Genomic DNA, 27,919 nt, shown 5'->3' with positions numbered 1-27,919 from the left:
TCTACTCTGTCTCTTCTAGCTTTTCTTTTCTTGTGTGTGAATACCCATTTTATTTCTTTACTTACCCTCATTTTAGTGGCATTTCAAAAGGTGTACTAGTTACCTATTGCTATATAACAAATTACCATAAACTTAGTTGCTTAAAACAATGCACATTCATTCTCTTAGCGTTTCTGTGGGCCAAGGAACTGGGTGTAGCTCAGCTAGGCTCCCTACTTTAGAGTCTCTCACAAGGCTGCAATGAGGTGCTGGCCAAGACTGGGGTCTCATGGGAAGGCTCAAAAAGAAAAGCATCTACTCATATGCTCCCAGAGTTACAGGCAGGTTTCAATTCCTGATGAGCTGATGAACTGAGAGTCTTGTTCTTTAGTGACTCTCGGCCAGAGGTCACCCTCATCTTTTGCCACATGGCCCTCTCTCTATAGCAGTTTGTTTAATCAAAGTTAGCAATGGTGAGAATCTGCCAACAAAATAGAAGTCACTATTTTATACGACATAATCACAGAAATGACATCTCATCATGTTTGCCACAGTCTATTGACTAGAAGCAAGTCACCAGGCCCGCCCATACTCAACATGAGGAGATTACAAAGGGCATAAATACCAGGAGGAAGATTAGAGGCTATTTTAGTCTGTTGATATAGGATGCAAAGGTGATAAACACATGGGTCCAAGTCTCTCTCTATAAGTGGAGTCCCCATTCTCTCTCACTTCCATCAAGCTTACAGTCCGCTTCTCTTGTCAAGGTCAATAGTGACCTCCATCTTGCACAATCCAGTGAACTATCCCAAGTGTTCATCATTCTCAAACAACCACTAGCAACTGACATATTCTCTTCCTGAGGCATTTTATTTCTTTGGATTGGGGATCCCTCACCTCGTCTTTTCCCTTCATCTCTTATCTCTGACTCACAGGCTCCTTTGCTCAGCCTCATTTTTCTTCCTTTTGGAGGGCTAAATGCTAGAGGTCTACAGGGCTCCATTTCTAGCCCTTCACTCTTCTGTAATTGCACACTCTACTTAAGAAATCTAGTCTCATGACTTCATAGTCCATCTATATATTGATGACTCTTTAATTTATATCTCCAGCTCCAGCCTTTCCCCTATGCCCCAGATAGTGCCCAATTGGCATCTGTACTTGGACTCAAAGACATCGCAAACTTGATTTCTCAAAAAGTTAAAAATAGAACTATCATTCGATCCAGCAATCCCACTACTTGGCACCTACTCAAAGGAAAAGAAATCATTATATCAAAAAGATACCTCCACCTATATGTTTATTGCAGCACTATTCACGATGGCAAAGACATGGAATCAACCTATGTGTCCATCAATGGATGACTGGATAAAGAAAACATTATACACACACACACAACACACACAAAAACACACCATGGAATACTACTAAGCCACAAAAAATAAAATCATGTCTTTTGCAGCAACATGGATGGAATTGGAGGCCATTATCTTAAGTGAAATAACCCAGAAACAGAAAGTCAAATATTGCATGTTCTCTACTTATAAGTGGGAGCTAAATATGTGTACCATGGATATAGGAAGTGGAATAATAGACATTGGAGACCCATAAAGTTGGGAGGGTGGGAAGGGTTCGAGGGATGAGAAATTACTTAATGGGTCAATATACACTAAAAGTTCAAATTTCATTGCATTCAATATATCGGTATAACAAAACTGCACTTGTACCTTCTAAATCTATACAAATAAAAGCTAAAAAACAAAAAAAAAAAGAAAGAAAGAAAACAAATTAGACATTTCAAATGACAACTTAATGCAGAATTCTTGATTTCCTCATCCTTTCCTGACCTTTACCTAAAAACACACTCTGCCCAAACTGATGCCCATTTCAATAAATGTCACTACCTTCCACCCAGTTGCTCAGGTGGAAATCTAGGTATTTTCTTTGTTCCTCTTCTTTTTCTTCACACCCCACATACACTTCTCACTCAGCATATCCTGACAGCACCACCTTGAGAATATGTCCATTATCCAATCACTTCTCCCCAGTTCTCCTGCAATCACCCAGGCGTGGTCATGTTTGTCTCTTGCTTTCCCTTGACTGGTACATGTGCCGTTCCCCTTTGCATCAAGCTTACTTCTGCTCCAGGACGTTTATATTTGCAGTTCTCTCCACCTGTGATTCCAATCCTTCTGATTTGCATGTAACTCACTCTTTTATATCATCCAGGTCTCTCCTTAAATACCACCTCTTTGGAAAGCCTTCCTTGATCACTCCGTGTAAAATGGCCAAGGCTCCTTTATTCACTATCTTCTTTTGCCCTTTTATTTTTCATATATGACTATGTGAAAGTACTATCTGTTGCTATATGTCTAGTTACTTGTTATGTGAGTATAAGCTTAATCAGGGTGATTCTTTCTTGCACTTAGCACTGTTTCCCTATAATCCAGTACAAAGCCCAGTATGCAAGTTATAGGCATGCGGTAAGTGTTGGATATGTGCACCAGTTGTTGGACAGGATTGAACTTGTGAAGTCAGCTTTCTCAGGTGACCTCAAAGGCAAGCATTAGTTTACTGAATAGTACAATAGGTGTGTGTGCATATACATATATGTATAAGAGAAGTTGATTTTTTAAGCCTGAATTAGTGATAGCAACTCTGTTCATGAGTGATTATGTGGTTCTTTTTTGTCTTTACTCTTTCTTAGAGCAATTCTTCTCTTCTTCCCACATTCTTCGCCTGCTTAGAGTAGATAATAGAGGAGCTGTAAGATGTCTGAGTATATAATGTAAGGGGGTCTGGTTCTTGCCATATATAGAATACATATAGGTCCTATTATAAACAACACATGGTTCCTCTCATATATAGAATACATACAGATCCTATTAAAAACAACATAGTATACCTTTAATTCAACACATGACTGGTTCTTGTACAAAGTTTCACTGAGATCTTTATTGTGGAGAATTGCATGACTATTCCAGTCCTAGACTCAATTTGAATAAAAACATAGGAACCAAATTATTCCACTAAATAACTGATTGATACTTAAATGTGACTATGATAGCTTTATAGAATACTCCAGAACACATACAGTCATATCTCACTTAACAATGTGGCTATATTCTGAGAAATGTAGCATTAGGCAATTCCCATCATTGTGTGAACATCATAGGGTATATTTACACAAACCTAGATGGTATAGTTCACTACACACCTAGGCTATGTGGTACAGACTATTGCTCCTTGATTGCAAATCTGTAAAGCCTGCTACTGTACTGAATACTGTAGGCAATTGTAACACAATGGTATTTATGCATCTAAACATATCTAAACATAGAAAAGGTACAGAAAAATGCAGTATAGAAAACAAAATATGGTACACCTGTCTAGAACACTTCTCATGAATGGAGCTTGCAGGACTGGAAGTTGCTCTGGGTGAGTCAGTGAGTGAGTGGTAAGTGACCGTGAAGGTCCAGGACATCACTGTATATGGCTGTAGACTTTATAAACACTGTTCACATAGGGTGCACTAAATATGTACTAACAATTTTTCTTTCTTCAAAAGTTAACCTAATTACTATACCTTTTCACTTTATAAACTTGAATTTTTTAAACATTTTGACTCGTGTTATAACACTTACTTTAAAACATAGATACATTGTACAGTCGTGCAAAAATATTCTTTCTTCATATTCTTATTCTATAAGCTTTTTCTGTTTTAAAGTTATTATGATTTTATTTTTTAAACATTTTTGCTAAAAGCACACATTAAAAACACACACACACATTAGCCTAGGCCTACACAGGATCAGGATAATCAATATCAGTGTCCTGCACCTCCACATCATGTCCCACTGGAAAAAGTCCAGGGACAATAACACACACAGAGCTGTCACTTTCTGTGATAACAATACCTTCTTCTGGATACCTCCTGAAGGAACTGCCTAAGGCTATTTTACAGTTAACTTTTTTTCAAATAAGTAGAAGGAGTGCACTTAAAAGAACAATAAAAAGTATAGTAAATACATAAACCAGTAACATAGTCATTTAGTATCATTAGCAAGTATTGTGTACTGTGCATAATTGCATGGACTAGCCCTTTATATCACTGGCAACACAGTAGGTTTGCTTACACCAGCATCACCACAAACACATGAGTAATGTGTTGTGCTACAATGTCACTAGGTGATAGGAATTTTTTAGCTCCATTCTAATCTTATGGGACTATTGTCATATATGTGGTCCACAGTTTACTGAAACATTGTTATGCGGTGCATGACTCTATTTCCATACCGTACTTCCAATAATAAATTAAGTTGTTTGATTTCTAGTCTGAAATTTGCTTTGATAATCTTGTAATTGGATTTATATGCCTTTGAGTCTCTCAATTAGAACTGATTTACTTTTCCATTCCTTTCTCCTTCCTCTCTGGTCATATCCCCACTCCACATTAGGAGTTCTTTTTGGTAACCAGATACACAAATACTTTGCATTAAGTGGTTATAGTGAAAGCAAGGCCTTTTATTCTAGTGAGTAATTATTCTTATATTCCAAGAACAAACTACCTATTAATAATAATTGGGTATTCGGGGCTTAAAAGTTGTATTTGAAAGATGCTGCCAGGTGTGGTGGCTCACGCCTGTAATCCCAGAACTTTGTAAGACCGAGGCAGGCAGATTATCTGAGATCAGGATTTCAAGACCAGCCTGATCAACATGGTGACACCTCATCTCTACTAAAAAAAAAATAAAATAAAATACAAAAATTAGCCAGATGTGGTGGCGAGCACCTGTAATTCCAGCTACTTGGGAGGCTAAGGCAGGAGAAGTGCTTGAACCTGCGAGGCGGAGGGTGCAGTGAGCAGAGACTACACCACTGCACTCCAGCATGGGTGGCAGAGTGAGACTCCATCAGAAAGAAAAGAGAAGAAGAAAGGGGAGGGGAGGGGAGGGGAGGAGAGGGGAGGAAAGGAGAGGAGAAAGAAAGAAAGAAAGAGATGTTATCCATGATTTAGTGGAAATGAGAAAACCAGGAAAATACCATGCAATTCTAATGAAAATTCTAGAAAACTAGAAAAAGAGAAAGAGAAGGAAATTGAGAAGACCCTGTCATCTACTGAAATGCTGAGTTTTCCTAATGAAGGAGAACACAATTCTAGTCAACTAAAATGCTTCCAAGAAAGTCACTGTTTTTGTCCATTTATGTCTTTCTGCTTTCTTTTTCCTTAAAAGTTAATTAAGTATTAATTACTTTTAGAGGAAAGATTGATTAAATGGTCAAGAAAAGCAAAGTTTCTTACTTTCTCTGCCAGATTTTCAGCAAAAGTAATAAAAGAAAAATCTTAAAAAGGGAAACTATGCGATTCGAATGAAAGATCCATTTTAAAATGTTATTGTGGCAGTATAAAATGATACCGTGTGCTCAAATACCTAAAAACTTTTGCAACTGTTGAAATGGTATTTTTAGTATAACTTAGGGTGTTGTATGAGGTGTCTTATGTAACTTTTTAAGGTAAAGAATTTTGCTATTCTCAACTTCAGTTTATGCATCTATAAAATGAGAGTGCAAAATAATATTTCTACTTCATAGGGTTATCGTGAAAGTTAAATGACAGAGGGATAAATGAAATATTTAGTATACTGCCTACCATATAAGCCAAAGCTAAATAAGTGATAGCCACGAACAGACACAGAAAACTTCCCAAATAAAACTATGACTAGAATAACTGTAATGTATGGACCAACACAAGCACATTTAAGAGTGAACACAGGTGCTATTAGTAATTACACCTGGACCAAAAGTATAACCCAGGATGCTCCCTGACATACTAGGATTTATGGTTTCTCTACCTATAATCTATTAACATAGCGGGCATTAAACCTTCTCTTTTTTGGAGACCACACATGCACCGGACAAGTAGAGCCTTGATTCAATCGAGTGCCAGTAACTCACCCAGATTTTCAAGGAGTGATATTTACTAGGATTATGGATTAATCAGAGCTTGTGTTTACCAAAGTAAAGTTCACCAAAGATTCTTCAAATACGTCCACAAGCTAACTTGGCTTATATCCACTTACTTATAAATCAGAAGATTCCCCAAGATTTTACTGTCTGCCTGATTAAAGCTAATATGTGCTATAAGTGTTTTCGAAATGCTTTTTTCCAAAACCGTCCTTGCAGTTAAGGTGCTGCTAATTCAAAGGACCCATGACTTCCTATCAGAAATAAAAATGACACTTAATGAGAACAAAACATGTTTTCACTTGAAATGCAATTAAACCAACTTGGACAAACAGTATTTTTCTAACTAAGATAAAAACAGCTGTGTTTATGAAGCTGCTCTAACGGGATTAGAATTTCTCTTATAGAAACATTTGCTTTATTTAAGATACATGATTTGTATTTTAATTGACATTTTAGACAATGATACTTTTCACTACAGTTTTTTCAGTCAAGTTATTTCTTTAGGGAGTCTTTCTTATAATTCATAGTGAAAAATTTGATCATGTATTAATAGAGATTTCACGGAGATTTGTTTTTAAAGGTTTTTATGTGAAAGGCCTCCCGACAAAAATCTTACTTCATGACTAGATATGATTTAATCATGATTATGTCAAAATTGTAATTGTTAAAATGTCTTAAGAAAAATAATTTCTGCATCCATTTGTGTAATTTTCCTAAAATGCAAAATTTGCAAAAATTTCTAAGGTGCAGAAAAAACATTTACTGAAGTTGCTTTTTTTTATATTCATTTGTATGTTTTGAGATTTTGTAGATATAACCTATGCCTTAGATTGCTACATGTTGATGTGACTTGCTGACGTTTCACCAAAAAAAAAAAAAAAAAAAAGAATGCTTCCATTTCTACACTTAACATTTTCTTTTCTTTATCTTTCATAATTGTGGTCCATAACACTTGGAGTAACAACATGTTTTCCTGTGTATATGTAATATAAATGGTTATATACAAACAACAGAAGAAATACGCAATTTCCCAAAACAATAACATTTGAGGACGTCATTACCAACACCACCACCACTAGAAACATTATTGCTGTTAAGAGCTTGATCTAGAAAGTACAAGCTTAAACTCCTCTGTTTGGAAACAGCATGTAATCCGGATATGAAACTAGACATTCAAGTATAATAAAATGGATTTAATTAGTTATGTAGCTATAAAATACCTTTAAATTTGTTTTAGGCTATGTCTGCATTAGGCAACTAGTTAAATGTTTTGTCTAGATTTATTTATTTTAGTCAATTTAATTTTAATAATTACATCAACTATGTGTTATTTGTTTCCTTTAAAATAATCACAGAACAGGCTGTTTTAGGATCAGGTAGAAACTAAGACAATCTCTTTTGAACAAATTTTATTTTTATTGCCATTAAAATTCTTTACTTAATGTTATTCCAAGATTAATTGTCTTAAAAATAGTACATTTAGCCGTGTAAAAGAGAAAACAAGTAACCCTATCAAAATTGAACACTGTTAATTAACTAAACATAGAAAATAGATTCATTCATTATCCACCAAAAATTTCAATGTACCTGCCAGGTAAAAGCACCATATTCAGTACCATGAAAGCAGTAACGATTCCAATAACAGAAAATCATCCCTCAAAGAACTTATCACATGTTTACGTATAAGTTAAAATGCACTGAATGTCAAAAATGCAGATGGCGCTTTGATCAGGGACATATTAGCAATGTATTCAGACAGGATATTTATTTTCTAGGGTTTTCATTGTAAGGCAGAAAGGTTAGACTAAAGAGTAACGTTAAAAATACTAATTATTTTTGTATTCTAGACATTTCTATAAGAAATGTATGGAAATAGAACTGTAATTTTGGCAGTTTCTGTCACAGTGTCAGTGAGCAAATAGATGTCATACTCATGACTACAGAAAGAGGACATTCTCTTTACCAGCCACATACCTCTTACCCAGAAACCCTTGGAGAAGCTTTATCAACCCACATACTCAAAATATGGTAATGAGGAAATGCTGTCTGCCATGGGAAGGGGAAGATGATCTAAAACATTTAGGATAGGTAATTCCAAAACTATGTCTTGAGATAAAACCATGCCTTGAAAAGGAAAAAGAACAGCAAAAACAGCTAGTTAGCCAAAGGTCAACAGAGCAAACCCTAACTGGTAAACTTGTCTGAATCTTTACTGTATTCCTCAAGCTATAAACTGTTTATAGACTCCTTCAAACAGGATTAAATTTTGGAGGCATTTTCTTAAAAAAATAGTAAATTCCCACTATAAAATTAGTTATAGGCTTTGGACAGGATTCTTGCCAATGTGGGGCTCCGAGGCTTCAGTTTTGTTAATTTCACAGTAATTCCACCTTAGTTCACAGATATTTTCAAAACATGGGAAGTGTGATTGAAGTCAGGGAAGCCTAATCAAATATGAGTTCTGTGCCATAGAATGGTGATGTTGAAATACTTGGCTTTTATTGGCTATTAATGGCTTTTATTGGCATATTAATGGCTTTTATTGATTATCTCAAGTTCTGTCTATAGAAACATTGATGTCTGATTGTAACAGACAGTTTAATCAATGTATAAACCAATCTGGATGGGTCAGATCTCAATTCCAACGTTTCTTTTAGAATTCAGGCTCAATTTATCTAAATTGGGCTCACTATATTAATTTTACTTTGTCCATACAGAGGCTGTGGGCTGAGTTTTAAGCATACTATGTTTTTGAGCATTCTGAGATTGTTCCAGTATTTAAAAATTTTAGATTATTTTGGTTTCTTGGAATTATTTAATACACACTGCAATTTTCCCTGAAAAACACATGTAAGCTAAAATGGCTTTATGGAAATGCTTTATGTTTTAATGAGGTTGGGAAACAGAGATAAATTCACCTGGTCACAATCAAAGGAACCTTTTTCTAAACTGCATAACTATAATTATAATTCTATTCCAACTGATTTTGAAGATTTTAAATATTTTACGCTGTTTTTGTGTCTCTTAAGGAGTTTCTGTTTGGGTTATCTGGACAGATCAACAGATAAAAACTTATGTCCTAGAGCAAAAACAGCACATTTAAACACATCTTTTCTTTCAGGCCAAAAAGTTTGCTGTTTCAGGACCATGGACCTCCTTAGGAACATGTACATATTTCCCTAATGAATCCTTCGGCTGTCATATGCTTCTGAGTTAAATTGTTATTACTGATAGAAAAGTTCTTTATGTCTGCCATAAATGTGCATTAAAGTTTATATAGCATTCACCTTCATGCCTGGCATTTTATCTTACTGATTATTTTGGCAGGAAACAAATACCAAAAATCTCCCCTTGAGAAATAAAAACAAACTACGACCCTCTAAAAATAGAAAAAAAAAAAAGCCACAGCTCTTCAGGTCCTCCTTGGACCCATGGACACGGCTCATAAACCTCCTTGGTATCCATTCCACGTTCTGTGAGTCTGGCTGATGGTCAAAGGACTAGAGACAGGATGATCTACAAATAGGGAGCTTGAATTTCCAAATCAGGTTTGATCATCTGCTCTTTGTGATTTTTTTCCAATTGCTTCCCCATGTGCCTTGGTTTAGTCTTTCAAAAAATAAGAATTTTATACCCCAAGGATGTAAAATACCATGTCAGAGCACTTTTTGTGCCTGGAATGCACCTTGAAGATAGCCTTGCCCATTGTCCAGCTCTTCATTTTTCAGATGGAGAAGAAAGTGAGGTCTGGGAAAGTAAAATGCCTGCCGAAATCCACAGAGCTAGGAAGTAGCAGAGCAGAGATCATTACCACACATTCCAAACTTTCTTTCTATTTATCATTTTTGTCCTTGAACCCCTTCCTGTCTCAGACACTACATCAATTAAAATTATTTTATAACTACAATAGTGTACACTTGCCATGTAACACATTGCCCAATACAATTCAATCTTAGCGTCTGGAAACAATACTCATTTATTAACTCACAGTTTTGTAGGTCAGAAGTCTGAGCACAGCATAACAAAGTCCTGTTCTTAGGGTCTCACAAGGCGGAAATCAAGGTATTGACTGGGCTGTCTCCTAATCTGGAGCATGGAGCCCTTTTCCAAGTCCATTCAGGCTGTTGGCAGGATTAATTATTTGTAGCTATAGGACTGAAGTCTCTTTTCTTGCTGGTTGTCAGCCAGGGTCAGCTCTGAGCTCTTAGAGGCTGCCCTCAGGTCTTAGACATGTGGCCCTCTCCCTATATGACAGCTACTTCTTCAAAGCCAATAGGAAAATATTTCTCTTCAGGAAAGGTTCACCCCCTTTTCTAAGGACTCTGCTGATGAGATCAGACCGATGCAAGACCATCTCTCTCTTGATGAGCTCAAAGCCAACCGACTAATAACCTAGTCAAAAGTGGTATCCCATCACAGTCGTAATTCTCACTTGTGCTCAAGGGGAGGAGATAATACAGGATGTGTGCACCAGGGGACAGGAGTCTTGGGAGTCATCTTAGAATTCTGTTTGTTGGCCAGGCACAGGGGCTCACGCCTGTAATCCCAACACTTTGAGAGGCTGAGGCTGGCAGATCACCTGAAGTCAGGAGTTCGAGACCAGCCTGGCCAACATGGTGAAACCCCGTCTCTACTAAAAATACAAAAGTTGGCCTGGTGTGGTGGCACAAGCCAGGTTCTCAGGAGTCTGAGGCAGGAGAATTGCTTGAACTCGGGAGGCAGAGGATGCAGTGAGCCCAGGTCACGCCATTGCATTCCATCCTCAGTGGCACAGTGAGACTCCATCTCAAAAAAGAAAAAAAAAAAATTATGTTTGTCACGTCGGTCAGATTCTACTCATTCAAGTACTAGATTTCCTTTTGCCTCCTCTTCCCTTCTGCTGCACCCCAACTGAGTTGGTTCAGTGTCTTCTATCCTACAGGAAATCCAGAAAGGGATGACAAGAGAAAGTAAATTCAGACCAGGGTGGCAAAAACTCCAAATCCATGGAAATATGGTATTTTTATTGGGTTCATGTATTCTTTGTAAGTGCATTGGCCAGGGATAATTCAGAATTACCTTCTTACTGATTACGGAATAGTAAAATTTACCTATTCTTTAGGCATGAAGCTTCTTTTAATAAGGCTGGCCTGGATTCAGAGATGTCTGGAGACATCTGTGCTGGGTTGGCAGGAGCAGCAGCAGCTGGAAGTCAGGGGAGAGTGGCAACCAAAGAGCTGCCATTTTCTTAGTGCCTATGCAGGCTGAGACTTTACTTCCATGAGCTCATTTAATCCTCACAATGGTGACTGATACAGTCAATATTATAATCCTCATTTTACAGATGAGGAAATACCAGAGATGCAGCAGAGTCAGAGTTCAAAGCTCAGTCAGATACATTGGTGCTTTTTTGAGGACAGGCTTCTCCTTGTCAGGCTTTGATGAAGATGGTTATCCTTTTTCACTTTTTTCTTTTTTGAGACAGTCTTCCTCTGTTGCCCAGGCTGGAAAGGGGCGCGATCTTGGCTTACTGCAACCTCCACCTCCTGGGTTCAAGTGATTCTCCTCCCTCAGCCTCCCAAGTAGCTGGGATAACAAGCACACGCCATCATGCCCACCTAATTTTTGTATTTTTAGTAGAGACAGGGTTTCATAATGTTGGTCAGGCTGGGCTGGAACTCCTAACCTCAAGTGATCCACCTGCCTCAGCCTCCTAAAATGCTGGGATTACAGGTGTGAGCCACTGGGCCTAGCTGTGACTGTGACTCTCTGGGGCTCTCAGTACATTTAGGCAGAGACTGGGGGATGGCAGATGGAGATGCTGAGTGACAGGCACCCTTTGAGAGGGAGGCTATGTCAAGCAATCAAAAAATTTCAACGATATGAAGGGACTGTTTCTCCCTTCAAGAGTTATAATTAAACTTTCCAGAAATCAAGATCCAGGCTATAGATTATAAAAATTTTATTCCTAAAGGAAATTATAGACAAGAAATTGGTTGAACCTTATAATACCCCACGATGGTTCATGAGCAACATGTGTTCATGTGATTATACCATGTTTTGAAATATGGGTAAATAAGGCACAGAGTAGGCGAAAGTGAATTTAGGGACATCAAAATGTAATGGCAAAAATCAGCTAGGCTTGTTCTTGAATCCCTCAAACTGTAACTTTTGGCTGAACAAATCAATTAAGATATAGCTAATACAGCTGCAGAGCTTGGAAAAGTTACAGTTGCTTTGTTAAAGTATATTGAGTTGGAGTAAAAAGTTCTATTTGGAAAGATTTCAAAACCCTTCAATGGCGGCCCAATCATTCCGAAGCTGAATTAAATGTAAATTGTGAATTATCTGCATACGCTTATAGTCTATTCATTTTAATATACATATGGTGGTTGTGTACTTTAAGAAGATAAAGAGATGATTCCTGAGGCATCATTACTGCATGGCAGAGAGACAAACTTGAAAACAAATAATTATAATAATGCAGGTGTTAAACTGAAGATACAGAGAAGGAATACACATATTCCACAGCCATTGGTTCCCTTTGGGAACATCAGGAAAAAACAGAAGAGGCAAGTTTTGAGTTGGGTCTGGAAGAATGGAACTTTAGCAGGCAGAAAAGGGGAAGAAAATTCCAAATAGTAGACAAAACACAGTTAAAGTCATAGAGGCAAGAAAACATAAGAGGCTAGAAAACCATAGTTCAGTGTGGTCAGGGTGCCCAGAACGCACAGGAGAAGATAGAAAAGAGGTTGAGTGTTTAAGCAGCATTGAGATTGGAAAGGACCTGGCTGCCCTTTAAAGAGAAGTTTCTATTTTATAGCAGCAGGAATCCAATAGAGACGTTACACGAAGGAATGACAAGATAATCGCTCTATTTTAGAAGATTAACTCTGGTAGCAGGAGTGGGGATGGCTGGGGATGTGAACTGAAACTGACGCTGTGTAAGAGGAGAATTTACAAGCCCAGTCAAAGAATGAGGAAGAGGACCCAGGTCAGGGAAGAAACAAGATAGGCGATGAGAATAAAGGCTGCTTCAGCGGTAAACACTCTAGAATTGGGGGCACCAAGTGGCTGGAGGCAGGTGAGAAGAAAAGGAAGATGTAAGGAGAAAAATGCAGGATGATGCCTAGTTTCCGATCTTGAGCTCTGTCTGGCTTTTTTTTGCAGGGAAGGGATGGAGATTAATGAACTGTCTTTGGGCATGTTTAGTTTCAGGTAGTTGGAAATGCAGGCTTGCAGTTCAGAAAACAACTTAGAGCTGTAGATAAACATTTAAGAATTACCAACATTTGAGGTAGCGGCAAGTGAATGACGTTTTCATAGAATTATCATGTAGTTAAGAAGAAAATAGTTTTAAATATTGGACCAAGGGCCAGCATTTAAGAGAAAGTTAAGGAAGAAAAAAAGATTTAGGAAAAAGAGACACAGAAAGTCATGCCACTGAGATTTTACTATGAGTCCCAGGAAAAAGATTTAAGATGAGTGTGTGTCAATGTCCCCTAGGCATAACAGGGATTAAAAAGAGTTCAGATGACAATTAGGAAGGCACTGGTGAACTCTGACCAGTTTAATTAGATTGGTGGAGAGCTGGAGACGAGACAGAGTTCTTGAACTGATAAACAAAAAAATATGAGAATGTTTGGTAGTGAAAGTAAAGGGTCAAAAGAAAGGTTTTTGTTGTTGTTGTTGTTGTTGTTATGGTTTCTTTGATAGAATGGGGAAAGATAATGGTTAATTGGGGTAACCCGGCAGTAGAGATTGGCAGGGCAGGTAAACCGGCAGGACAAAGAAAGGAGAGTATGGATTAGACTCTAATAAAAGTTTCTTAGGGAAGAGGGGAAGAAGGGAAAAAAAAAGAATGAGTTGAGAAAATATATATTAAGTTCTTTACATTGCGCTTCTCAGAGCTATATTTAGCACCCATAATAAATCCACTCTGATAAGAATCCTAGTATGTTGCTGACTCTCAGCGCTCTGCTTTTTGTTATGAAATAAACATGATTTCCATGTCATTCTGTCAGACTATCTTTTCGAAACAACAACAATAAAAAAAAAGTTGTTCAATCCGAAAGCAACAGAAAAGGCACCTGAGTAAAAGTAAATTTCTTCTTCCACCTACAAAACCAAAACGTGAAGACACAAATCTCAGGTGTAGTGAAACAATTTTTTTGTGCCTGGATATAACTGCTTTATGGGATCCCAGAGACTTCAGTACACACTCTGGGACAAACAGAGATTACTCACAAATGATGATTGAAACATATCCTAGACATTCAATTGAATAAGACCCAGGATCACCCCCAGAATTTTTCTCTGGGCCCCAAAGAACCCTACATGCTGAATAAGACCCTAGGCAAGACCAGAGCTCCCTGCACCATTTGAATTAGGTGGTTTCCATCTTGCACCTATGGGAAAGAGTTGGAGCCAACCCAATCTTTATGATTAAGCAGGAAAAACAATGTTTTCCATAAGAATGCAATCTTCTGCATGGTTGGTCACCAGTTATTTTTTGGACATCCATTTGGTTTCCGTCAAGTTAGCTAATTGTTCTGCTAAATCATCTTGAAAAGATGACTTGCCTTCTTGAGTTGTTAATACTTGTGAAATTCTTTTCCCAAATGAATGAGAATTGAAAGACATAGATTCTTTTAACACACACATACACAAAAATTCCCAAACATATAGCGTGTTGAAAGTTAGTCTGTTGCAAAGAAACTTGAGTTCTAGGCCCAGATCCAGGGGTGGAGATGACTGTAACATTCCACCAAGAACTTCACTCTTGGCTTTCACCTCGAAAATAAAAATCCCTAGTCAAGTCAGATATATGAAGTATTGCACTCTAACAGGAGGAGGAACTGAAGAAAAGGGAGGATGTTTTCATAAAGATTTAGTAAGGAAGTTAGAAGGAATTATGTGGGAAAGAAGGAAAAAGAGTAATTGTGGTATTACTACAATACATGCCGGGGCCAGGTACAGAATATGATGGGTCTGTGTTTCACTCCATACAGCCCTGCTATCATGATGACATTATGAAGTAATTTCCTATAAACTATAATCTGTTTTGGAAATGCTTTCTACCAGGTGTCTCTTATGGAACATACAGGAAAAAAAAAAAAAAAGAATTGACCTATTAAATTACTCTCACTGTTCAAATATTTGAAGTACTAATTCATCACTCATGACATTCAATTTATATTTTAATATCATTATAAATTTAACAGGGTTGAATCTTTTCAAAATAACAAAGAAAGTGCCTTTTGAAAGGAAAGAAGATGGAAACGTTGAAGAGGTTCTTGCGGGATCACTCTTAAAAGCCATCAAAGCATCAGAATCTCTCTCTTGGCTGTATAATAAATATTCACAGAAAATGAGCGCCAAGTATGTATGGAGAAACGCCTTGGCATTTACTGTATGAATATGGATGATGGGACTCTAGTAAAATATTAGAGAAATTAAATCAAAACTCAAAGATAGTTCTAAGGTGTTTACTGGGTGTCACTTGATGAAATGACTCTACGGGGATTTATCACTAATCTGTGAAGTGAAAAATAATCTTAATGATGAGAGGAAGCTTACTTAGATTATGCCTAGGACAAGAAGAGGTTTTTAACTCCCTTTAACAATGCAGTGTTTGCAGGTTTTCATCCATTATCACTTTATTAGAATATCTTTGCTAAAACCCAACTATTTTATGGGCTCCTCTGACACCTCACAAGAATCCAAGGGAGGAAATGAAGCCAATGAATGTAATCTACAGGCGAAACTTGCAGAGCAAATTCAGGAAAAAAAGTAATTATGCTTCTTGGCATTTTATCATTTTATAACCTCACCTTTTAGAGAAGGTATTGAGAGATTATATTGATTCGTCCAGATTTTTATTTTACATGTTTGTTCCTGGAAAGGCTTATTTTAACAGAAGTTATCTCAAGGTGTCATGTCCAGTACCATCATCATTATCATCAAAAATTTGACTGAATAAACCTAAGATTTCATTTTAATGTTGCTTGAACATTGCGTTTTAGCATTTTTCTTTGAATTCTAAACTCATAATTTCATCATAAAACTGTCTTCACAGCAGACAATATGATTAATTAGTAATTCTATTAAATATTTGCCAAACGAAGGGGACCACTTCTAGTTTTGCCAGGGTGTCTTGCTGGTCAGAAGTGCTTTGCCTAATCAACTCAACATGCATGTTGATGCTAAGAGTCTAACTGAACATACAGGACACACACTTCTGTATGTATAGTCTTACATATGAAAGTAATATTTATTTATTCACCAAAAAGTGTAAAGAGAGGTTAAAACAGGATGGGATGAAACAGTGTACAGAGGTAAGGAAAAGCTTTTCCAAGCAACTGAATTTCCCTTGGAGCCTGAATGTTAAGTGGAATTAGGCAAAGTGTGGTGGTCGTGGGAAAATTCAGGCAGAGGACATAGCTAGTGCAAAGGCACTAAGGCTGCAAAGGATGCAAGCTATGCAGGCATGGTGCAAGGACGCCTTTGTGCAGGAAGCAAAGGGAGATAAGGCTGGGGTGACCCACAGCCTCCTTCTTCAAGGGCACTGGATAGACTCCTGGGAAGCAAAAAGTGACTGGATTAAATTTGCATTTCAAAAAGACTCTTCTGACTACAGTATGTGGCAAGATAATTGGGGGAAGCAATAGCCCAGGTGGAAAGCTTTATTACAGTCAAAACAAAAAAGGATGAAGACTTGGATTGGGGTGGTACTTAGTGAAGAGGCATAAAAGAAGACTCAAGTCAAAATGACAGGACTTGGGGATGGGTGGGTCATAGAAAGAAGGTGTCAAAATGATTGTCACACTAGGTAATTAGTCACTGATTGATAGAAAATGGTAATCACTGAACTAGGCTTTTTATCTTCATTCTGTTCTATTTAGGTTCATTCTATGCAAAGTATTTAGTGCTTACCAGATGCAAAGTACAGCTAGGAATTCTAATGGATAGCAATATAAAATAAATGGAAAAAAGGATATATAATCTCTGCCTTTTATAGGCTTATATTCAAATACAGACAATGCTTTCCATTTCCAGTAAAGGGAATGAGAAATTATATACCCAGATACATATATATAGACACACAAATAGATGTATACACATGTATGTCTATATATGTATATGTGTATGTACACATATGCATATATAAGTATATATATATTTGCATCATATACACGTCTAAATTAAGGGTGCCTTGCCAGGGGACTGAGGGGGGATAAATAATGCAGAGGTCAGGAAAAGTAACTGAAAAGTTGTGTGGGATGGTATTCTTCTTATAAGAAATTCAAACGTTTTCAAAAATGATTGTCTTATATATCCACCTTATTACAGAAGAAACGTATGACGCTGGCCCTGTTTATCAGGGCCAGAAGAAGAAATTTGGCAATGGCATTTAGCAGTATTAACCATTTTTAATCCATTATATCAGTAATGACACTACAATCATGACGGTAATCTTATCATTAATAGTAATGATAAATAATAGTAATTATTAGTATGTAATTTTTAAAAGTCACACAAGCAGAAAAACATAAAGATTTCATTTTAATGTTGTTTGAACATTGCGTTTTAGCATTTTTCTTTGAATTCTAAACTCATAATTTCATCATAAAACTGTCTTCACAGCAGACAATATGATTAATTAGTAATTCTATTAAATATTTGCCAAACGAAGGGGACCACTTCTAGTTTTGCCAGGGTGTCTTGCTGGTCAGAAGTGCTTTGCCTAATCAACTCAACATGCATGTTGATGCTAAGAGTCTAACTGAACATACAGGACAATTGCAAATCTGTGAATTATTAAGCCTCCTTTGACCTCAGTTTCCTCCCTCTTTGCTTATTTCAGTTTTGTGTGTATTCCTTTTGATTGCTTGTTAATGTCTCCTATTTATAGTGATATTATGTAACAGTATTATCTAATCTCCAAAATAGTATATAATTGTCATGTACCATTCTGTAATTATGGTACAGATGCTGGAATATGCTTGGAATCACTGAAAGCAAATTTACCATAAGCTAAGGAAGCTTACTCTTCATGGCCTCTGACTTGCAAGAGACTCTTTAATTTCTTATTACCTAAATTTGTATGTTTAATTTTGTAGTATTTTTCTTTAAAAAGATCCCCCAAATTTTATGAGCTTCAAATCCAGAAAACTTATCTGGCCTTGTTTTTCATACTGTATTGTCATATTTAATTTGTTTCTATGCCTTTCTCACAATATTTTAGGTTCATGAGATCAGAGACAATATTTTGTTCTGTTTCTCTACTGCCTAGCTTGTTATTTATTTATTTATTTATTATTAAGAGACAGGGTCTCACTGTCACCCACGCTGGAGTGCAGTGGTGCATTCATGGCTCACTGCAGCCTCGACTTCCCAAGACTCAGGTGATCCTCCCACCTCAGCCTCCCAGTAGCTGGCACTACAGGAGAGCACCACGACAACTGGCTAATTTTTGTATCTTTTTTTTTTTTTTTGGTAGAGACAGGATTTCATCATGCTACCCAGGCTGGTCTTGAACTCCTGGGCTCAAGCAATCCACTCATCTCAGCCTCCGAAAGTGTAAGGATTACAGGCATGAGCCACCACGCCCGGCCTATCATTTTAGTTCAGTAAATGCCTGGTGAATGAATGAATCATATACATTTAGTGGTTGTTTTGAAGTTGACTCTGCTGAGTGAGATTTTCTTTGCATTCATGCATCTTCATTAATGTCAACTTTGTTGCAAAGTTTTTAAAAAAGTAATCTTTGTTTAAATTATCTTAAGTTATTTGATTTAAAAAAGTTAAAAGTGACCATCTGCAGAATTATAAAGTCCCATTACTGTCAATATGCATAATATTTTGCCAAAAATGCAATTTGTCTTCATGTTAGTCTTAATTTTTCCATGTTTTAAAAATTTTCTTGGAGTATTTCCCAAATGGGATTTACTGAGAGAAAGGATCTATTCAGCCAGCTTTGTAGATTCTAAGAGTCCTTCTAAAAGTTAAGTCTAGCCAAGGAAAAATGTAGTGGCACAGGATTGCGTTTCTCTTACGCTGTCATTTAATGTGAGATCTAAATTTTGCATTTCTTTAATGCCCAAGGTGTTTATTTTTTAAAATCTCCACTCTTTTTATCAGGAGTTATGTTGACAAGTTACCTGGGAGCTGATATACCCTATATAATACATGATCTAAGATCTGAACAATACACAAATTAATAAAATTAAATCACTAAGATTTGTCATCACTTCTAAATCATACAATTGGGTTTTGTTTTTTAAAGCTAAAATATTCCTCCTCCTTTCTCCCTCCCTTGTTCTGGTCACTTCCAAGGATTTTTACAAATGCAAAAGAAATTCATTTGTACTTCCTGACCACAGAGATGAATAATTTAAGGACAATATCAAATTCTTGATAAATCTCATAAATGTTTTAACTGAGAAATTGACATTTATTTAGTTAATCTTTTAGCTGGTCATAAATAATGTAATAAAACCCCTTAAAATTAACATTAAATAACATAAAGACCTAACAATATATTAGAAAAAAAACCTTTTTGGACTGAGCCATGAATTCCCTGATAATTCAGCTGCAAGTGACAACTAAAATGTAACTCCAGAATCTGGATATGGTTCCAGAAAGGATCCTTGTCAAGAAATTGCCATTTCATCATCTTTCCTTAAAGTTCCTTCAATATTTATCATTGCAATTTTTGTCCTGTCTTTTCCGCTCTATTGCATCAAACCAAGGAAAAACAATTATTAAATGCTCATTTATACTCACCTCCCTCCCTTCATATTTCATTCCTCAGCCCTAAAATTCCTGTAGGAATCCTGCTTTTATATTTTATCTTTAAGTCATCATAGTATCTGTAATCTCTTTTATAGTCATGTATGCTTAATTTTGGAAGACTGTCAACTACCTCCTCAGGTTCATTTAAATGAAAATGTATCACAAAATCGTAGGCTTTTCCACTACCCTCACTGAAAAATTACTCTAACAAATGACCAGTAAGCTGTTTTGTGAAGCTAAACATCCAGACTCTAAACAAGAGTGGCGGAATTACAACATTTTCATAGAAACAGATTTTACTACTAGAGCCTTTTCTTTTTTTAATTGGGGGAAATCTTATTAAAAAAAAAAAAAAAATCCCAGAATACATCTTTGCTCTCAGTCCTTCAATTCTAACATAATGACATGTTTGAGAATATGCGGTAGTGTATACTAAGCCCCTATGCTGTCTCACATCCTCAGGACAAAATATCTGTTTTGAAAGGACTTCTCTGAATTTTGCTATTTCCTGCTTACTGAGCACTGGCCCCCTCCTGGGAAAACAGAGTTATTTCAGCCAATGCTCAGACTCCATCTTGCATTCGTCTCTGTGGAATATTAATAGTGCTACTGAGATATATTCATCATCTTTTCTCTGCTTTTGCTGTTTTTATAGCCCAGTGAAATTTATATTTGGTGTTTGTAGGAAGGATATCAGAAGCTATTTGGACATCAAACTTTTAAACTATAAATAATGATGGCAAGACTGCTGGATATCTTTTCACAGTTAAACCCATTCAACAGAGTTTTGTTCTTACGACAGTGCAAATTAAACTAGGATAAAATTAGTGTGATTTTAGGACAGTTTTAAAGTGAACATACTTGTCTCCCTCCCTTCCCATCTACATATCAAGGAGACACTCCAGATTGCACTTTTATTTAAACTGTGGCCATCAGAAAATACCGTGAGAGGGCTGTGTGTAGGTAATAGTTCAGTTAGCATTGACCCCAGAAAATGGAAAACCAAGAGCAAGTCACTTTTAAAGTGAAGCAATAGATTTTGAATATGGATTGCTCCAAATCACCACTTCCCGACCACAACACAAGAGTATCTCACTGTAAATTAAGAATCTAAGTTAGCCACAGCTGTGGTATAACTCTGAGAATGATTTCTCTACATGTGGACAATTCTGGATCCTTCCGTGGTGCGCGACTACCCTGGTCTTTAACGTTTGTCCTTTGCAGCGGAGGGGTCAACGCATTCTTATTTCCTTGCTCTTTACAATTCTCCACCAGAGGGAGGACAAGGGAAGGAGTAGGTTTCACGCGCAGTTCTGAGTAAAGTTTGAATCTGAGAAACCCCACATTCACGAATTAAGGATCTCCAGTTCTGTGTCTTCATTCTACCCCTCCCTGCCTGCTTTTCCACTCGGCAGAACTGAGGGACTTCCACTGACTGCAGTAATTTTAATTATTCTCAGTCGTTCTCCGAAATGTGTTTTTTATCAGTTCCTCTGAAAATTAAGTTGTAGTAAGAAACGTAGTTTAGGGGCACCCCCTTAGAAGAGGCCAGGTTGTTTTTTTAAGGAAAAGCTGGAGATTTCTAACAGGCACTTACCACACACACACACACACACAAACACACACACGGCGCAGACCCAGCAGGAGAGCGCAACCTGGCATTTTTAAGGTTCGCTTAACCTTTCCTGTGCACCTGGAAGGAATTATCTTACCTTAAACTCCCTTCCACCTAGAGTTTATTTTCGCCTACGTGCGACAGGGCTTTTGCACTTAAGTGAGTTAAGGAATGAACCCCGAACTCTTCTGGACAAGCCACCAAAGTTCCCCCGCACCCCTCCCAGGGTTCCTGACCACGGAGCCTCCGCTTGGGGTACAGGTGTTGGAGTTGCAAACTTTTCTCTGCGCTGTTTTTCTCCGCGTGGAAGGGGACTGATCAGCCCTCCCAGGTACTGCCTGGCTGCGGAGAGAAGCGGGCAGCGAGAGTGTCGGGTCTCCGCCTGGGTTCCCCGGTCTCCGGGGCGCTTGCTTCGGTCTCCGCGCAGCGTCCAGCGACCCCTGTCGGGGGTTCCCGGCAGCCTCGCCGCCGCCCCCTGCCCTGCCCGCGCGGGAGGAAAAGGGGCTGCGCCCGGGAGCGCCGAGCCCAGGCTCCTCCCGGTGGCGTGTCCGCGCCTCGGGGTGGGGGTGTGGTGGGGAAGAGGGAGGGGGCGAGGCCAGGGGAGGGTGCGAAGGAGGCGCCTGCCTCCAACCTGCGGGCGGGAGGTGGGTGGCTGCGGGGCAATTGAAAAAGAGCCGGCGAGGAGTTCCCCGAAACTTGTTGGAACTCCGGGCTCGCGAGGAGGCCAAGAGCTGAGCGGCGGCTGCTGCCCGGACGATGGGAGCGCGAGCGGGACGGTGACAACCTCTCCCCGATCGGGCTGCGAGGGCGCCGGGCAGAGGCCAGGACGCTAGCTGCCAGCGGCGGGACTCAGCGACGACTTCCCTGGGCGACAGGAGCAGCCCCGAGAGCCAGGGCGAGTGCCCGTTCCAGGTGGCCGGGACCGCCCGCAGCGTCCGCGCCGCGCTCTCTGCAGGCGACGGGAGACGCCCCCGCGCAGCGCGAGCGCCTCAGCCCGGCCGTTCGCTCTCCCCCTCGAGGGACAAACTTTTCCCAAACCCAATCCGAGCCCTTGGACCAAACTCGCCTGCGCCGAGAGCCGTCCGCGTAGAGCGCTCCGTCTCCGGCGAGATGTCCGAGCGCAAAGAAGGCAGAGGCAAAGGGAAGGGCAAGAAGAAGGAGCGAGGCTCCGGCAAGAAGCCCGAGTCCGCGGCGGGCAGCCAGAGCCCAGGTGGGTGCGCAGCGCGGCCCGGGCCCCGCAATCCTTCTCTTACTCCTCCTCCTCCTCGGATGCGGTGGCCTCTCCCTCCCCTCTACCTCACCCGTTCGCTTCGCCCTGTGCTCTGAGCGCCCGTGGAGTCGCGCGGTGCTTCCCCTCCTCCGGGCCGCCGCTCACCTGGGCGCCGAGTCCTACCGGGCGCCAACGCCCAGAGCGCAGGGCAAGGGACAGCGGTCCCAGCCGCACCCTCCCAGGGTTCCGGGAGCTCTGCGCTCCCTGGCACGGCCCCTCCCCAGCGCCTTAGCGGGGGAGCCCAGCCCGGGAGTGGGACCTGGGGTATAGGAGTAGAGGCTGCGTGCGCGCGTGCCCCGCGCCAGAAGCGCTTTGCACGGGGGCCGTGTGCCCTCTAGCGGGAAACGCTGGAACGGGCCTCCTGGAGGGAGAGCCGTCCCCTCGGTGTGCCTGGCAGCGCAGAAGTGGGTGGTCGAGCAAGGGGCCGCGTGGGAAATTAGCTTCGGCGTTTTGGGGCAGAGGGCAAGCGATGTAGAGTGCGCGCCGGTTCGTCTTGATTCAGTCCTGCGCTATGGAGACTCAGAGCAGTGCAGGGATTCCTAAAGGTCAGCGAAGCAGATGAAATCTAGTCCAGTGCCAGGAATCAGCTCTGCGCCAAACAAGTTCTACAAACTTTTGGCTTAACAGTTCTATTTTTCAAGACCTCTGTGATAAATACGGTTCATTTACTTTCCCAAGAGATGTCAGAAAGCAACCATTTATCTGAATTTTTGAACCCAATTGTTTGCTGGTTATCTATATAATAAAATGGCAATTGAAGCTTTGTAGAGACAAATCTTGTATTTCATCATCAGAACACGAGCATGAATGAAAGCTTTACCTTAGATGTCCCTAGGAAGCGCTGATGCTTTAGACATTACCTTGGACAAAAGAGGCATGTCGAATAAATACTTATTTATGAGTGATTGGTAGCTGATAAAAGAGGGGAGGAAGGAGATGGGGGAGAATTTATTTATTTTTTGCCTCTGCAATTCCCAATTATTAATTGATCTGGATGCCTTAAGTCGCTTTGAGCATGCTCCCAACGCACATTTCATGAAGTACTTCTGAAGAATTAATTCAATAGTACTTGCTGATACTGTGGCTACGGTAATGCCGTAGAAGTATTTGTCCCTTGCTGGAAGAAAACTACATTTGCTTGGTCCTCTTACTGATATCACTGATAGCATTTCAGAACCTGGGTTATTGGCAGAAACCTTCAGCAGAGTTTTGAGCAAACAGAAATTGAACAGAGAGTAATTGTTTCACCACTGGCCATTCTTGTGCTTGCTTCTTTAATAAGATACTGCTGATCGTATTCACTTAATTACTGGTCATTGCCCCTCATGAGGGTGTATTGAATTTTTGCTTATTTTTACCCTATGTTTTGGGGAGAGACCATAGCATTTTATTCAATAAGATATGAAATTGGGGAGCTGGATTAGTTACTTCCCTGCGTGACTTTGTGTACTGTCCTTTCTAAGGTCATCGTACAAAATTACAGAGATTTCAGACCTAGCTCAAATCGTTGTAAAGAGTTATTTTGGGGGCGCTTATCACTGTTTGTGGTTGTGTTCTTCTCCTGCCTCCCTGCTCATTGCCTTCAGAAGTTTCTGTGGTCCTCTGTAGATGGTCTAATGAATTAAGGAGGGGCCAGTGGTCTGAAGTAGCATCCTTTACAAGTAATAGGTATTCATTTTGTCAAGGGCTCCTAGCAGCAGCACCATAACACAGAAACTTGACAAGTTCAGTGAGGGAGGGATTTAGGAGGCAGGCATTTCTGTGCCCACCAGATCTTATCTACTAGGTAGGCAGCTGTCTTGTGATTAGCTATGCTTTCTCTTGACACAGAGCACCAGAGCTTCCTTGGTGGCTCTAATCTGCTTTCCAGAGGCACAGCAGTGATTCCCTCTAAACCAGCTAAGTCAGTATCTTTAAGTGACATTTGCTTAACTGTCTTCCCTGAAAAATTGGAGTGACTTTGGCTGTAGATTAGTTTTTAGTATATTTATCTGTTTTCCACCAGATTATAATCTTTTTTGGGGAGGGACTTTTTACCCCCTTCAAAGCATCTTGTGCTTTTTAAACCAGATAAGAATATGTATTCTTTATTTGATTCAAAAAGAATGGTCAACAACTTGAAACCAGCTTTATATAGAAGCACATGGCATTACAAACAATGCTTCAGAATCAATGTTTCTTTCCTTCCTTGTCATTTTCCTTATAATGGTAAGTGCCAGTGTAGTTTTCCTTGTCTTAGGAGAATTCATACCCGATGACCATAATGGTTTGTGAGAAAAACCCACACTCTAGGTTTCAGGCATCCTCAAAGGAACGACCTCTAGATGCCATAACTCTAGTATTCACACTTGCCACGCTAGCCCAAATTAGGACTTATGAGGACAAGTGTCTCTTGTATTGCTCCCATCTTAGTGTCTGTCAGTTCCATGTTTCACCCGCTTCTTAAAACAGCCGCTGCAACTGTCTGTCCTTGATGATATGCGTGTAATAGCCAAGCCTCTCTTTGGCTGTTTTAACATTGCCTCATAACAGTCAGGGGAGAGATAATGGGGTGGGATCTCAGCCACTCAGCCCCGCTGTGTGCTATATTGTACACATAGGCATAAACACATCTGTTGGAGGGAAATTTTCAGGGGAAAAAGGCTTCTTTAACTTTCATATGGCATGAGTGACTGATACGCGATACATACATGGCTATTTCAGAGCATCCGCATTTTTGTACAATTAACTAAATGTTGAATTGCACACTATTGGGGCTGCAGATGTTCAGCAGAATTACCTATTCCATAATAATAGCTCTAATAGGTCCCAAGCCCTTGGAGTCATTGATTCCTTTGGTCAGAATAAGCAAGCTAAGAATGGTCTTGGGTACTGTATCGCTGATTTGTGTACCAAGGGCCCTGTAACAGCCTGGGCTTCCTTGATGCTGGACCTCCCATATCCAGTCTCTTCATACTGATTCAGCTCAACAGACCTTTTCTCTTGAAGCCTGAATTACCAAAATCAGAGCTTTTTTTTTTTTTTTTTTTTTGTTTTTTTTTTTTGTTTTTTAGATGTAGTCTCACTCCGTCACTAGGCTGGAGTGGAGTAGTGCGATCTCGGCTCACTGTAACCTCCGCCTCCCGGGTTCAAGTGATTCCCCTGCCTCAGACTCTTGAATAGCTGGGACTACAGGTGTGCACCACCATGCCTGGCTAATTTTTGTATTTTTAGTAGAGACAGGGTTTCACCCTGTTGGCTAGGATGGTGTCGATCTCCTGACCTCGTGATCTACCCGCCTCGGCCTCCCAAAGTGCTGGAATTACAGGCATGAGCCACTGTGCTTGGCCGTTTTTTTCTTTGTTTTTTTGTTTTTTTAAATTTTTGGCCAATTGGTATTTGACTCTAAGCTTCCTTTATGATTCTCTATTTGTTGATATGTTCTTACTCTGCACCTCTGCACGGAATTCTATCTTTTTTATTTTCTCCTCTTAAATAACCTGGAAAAAATTCTCTATCATGCCTAGCCGGATTCTAGAACTATCCTGTCTCCCTTCACTCCTGGTAGGAGGGGCATTTGTGAGTATAGGTGCATTGAGAAACCTAGTATCCCAAATGGGTAGAAGCAGGCTGTGAGTTTCCCCAATGACATCACCCACCTGTTTCCCTCACTAAGTGGCTCTGCAGGCCGAAGTGCTTGTAAACATTCTTGGGTATAAAGTGCCGTGACCCTAACAGGGCAGCCTGTGTTTACAGAACAAGAGGAATGTCCAGTGATCTGTTTCAAGCTGGTTACTTGTAACCACCTAGCCTATGTAATTATTAAAAACATTAAAGATTATTCACAGAATGAAATAGGACTTATTTTGCAGAATTAAAATAGCAGGAAGAGTGGAAGAAAGTTGTATACTCAAACATGAATACTTCTCATACCCATGAAATGGTCAGATAACACTAATGAAAAAGGAGAAAAAAATATATATATAAAACCAAAAAATATTAGACAAACATGTGAACACGGAATACCTACTACATGCCAGGCACTGTGCTGGACACTTTTATGTTTATAATTGAGGGAACTGCTGTTTATTGAATTCTTACCATGTTCCTGGCAGTAAAACAGATGTATATTGTGTATTTTGTCATCTGTCGTTTCGAAAATAAGAAAATTCCTCGCTATTAGGCAGCAAGATGCCAGATGGCCTAGTCTTTAGCTCTTCAGCCAGATTGCCTGGGTTTAAATCCTAATTAGACTGTTCTTAAATATGTAGTCATGGGAAGGTTACTTAATCTTTCTGTGCCTAAATTCCCTTTTCTGTAATATGGGGATAATAATAGTATTATTATTATCATGAGGGTTTCATGAAGCTTAAAGGAAATAATCCATGAAAAGCACTCTGAACATCAACCAACGTGTAATAAGTGCCCAGTAATATTAGATGTCTTTGTAAAACTACTTAAGAAGTGAATTATCTGTGTCTTTGCAAAGATATTTGATATACTTTCCAAAATTTACCTTTTATGGTAAAAAATATCCCAAGCTGACCTCAGATTACACTGGGTATAAATATTAATATGTACTACCTGTAAAACTAGAGAAAAGTGGATAAGAGTGTCAAATTCCATAACTGCATATATATATATTATGAAAACAGTACTGAACTCAATCTAAATATTGAAAGTAGAGTGAGGTGCAACATAATTTTATCTCTGGCAGAAAAATGTTGAGGTTTCAAGCTATGAGAAGATTTTGAAACATGACTCTTTTTTCTGGCAACACTTAAGAGTTGATGCTTAAACCCCACTTTATTGTATAGAATACATAATCTTCTCTTTTGGGACTCATATAAATTGCAGCAATTGAAAAACAAAAGTGTTCACCAACCTTCCCCTCACTCTCTTTTTTTCAAGCATAACAGTATATTGCCAGCAATGTTCATAGAATTGAGTGCAGGTGTTTCTAAATATAAACAAAATAAGGAATATATTAAATCCACGTTTCTAGCTTTTTATTTCCTCCTCAGCTTTTCTAGAATGGCTATAGTGTTTAAAGTTCTGAAAGTGTGATAGATTCTTACCAAATCAACATTCTGTTAGCATTCTCAAAGTAACAAGTTAAATTCGATTTGAACAGTACTGATAGTTTATCATGTTCTGTTGTGATAGATGAAAACAAACCAAATGCCAGTATTTTGAGTGAGTAATTTTATTTGCTCAGAGACGCAAATGAATGAACTTCTGGTAGTTTAGTTAACCCTGGAGCTCCCCCTCTTGACAAATAGAAAAAACAAAAAATTAAATCAGATGGTATTAGCTTGAAAACGGATTTATTTTAC

The 27,919-nt window shown here is 39.2% G+C and overlaps 1 protein-coding gene across 10 annotated transcripts in view; it reads left to right on the top strand.

The window, feature by feature from the left end:
- NRG1 (neuregulin 1) overlaps positions 1–27,919 on the top strand; it is a 1,213,919-nt gene that overhangs the window by 912,698 nt on the left and 273,302 nt on the right. For 6 of the 10 annotated variants that reach the window (XM_011977713.1, XM_011977712.1, XM_011977704.1 and 3 more), the window contains exon 1: positions 21,928–22,544. The exons of the other annotated variants lie outside the window; for them this stretch is intronic. In XM_011977713.1, the coding sequence (XP_011833103.1) occupies positions 22,445–22,544 (100 nt within the window). In that variant the 5' untranslated portion in view covers positions 21,928–22,444. Of the gene's footprint in view, positions 1–21,927; positions 22,545–27,919 lie in introns of those variants that run through there. 10 annotated transcript variants of the gene reach the window in all.

This window comes from Mandrillus leucophaeus, unplaced genomic scaffold (genome assembly GCF_000951045.1).
Source record: "Mandrillus leucophaeus isolate KB7577 unplaced genomic scaffold, Mleu.le_1.0 Scaffold183, whole genome shotgun sequence".
Lineage (NCBI taxonomy): Eukaryota > Metazoa > Chordata > Mammalia > Primates > Cercopithecidae > Mandrillus > Mandrillus leucophaeus.
The sequence above is the reverse complement of the archived record's forward strand: the minus strand, read 5'-3'. Positions and strand labels throughout refer to the sequence as shown.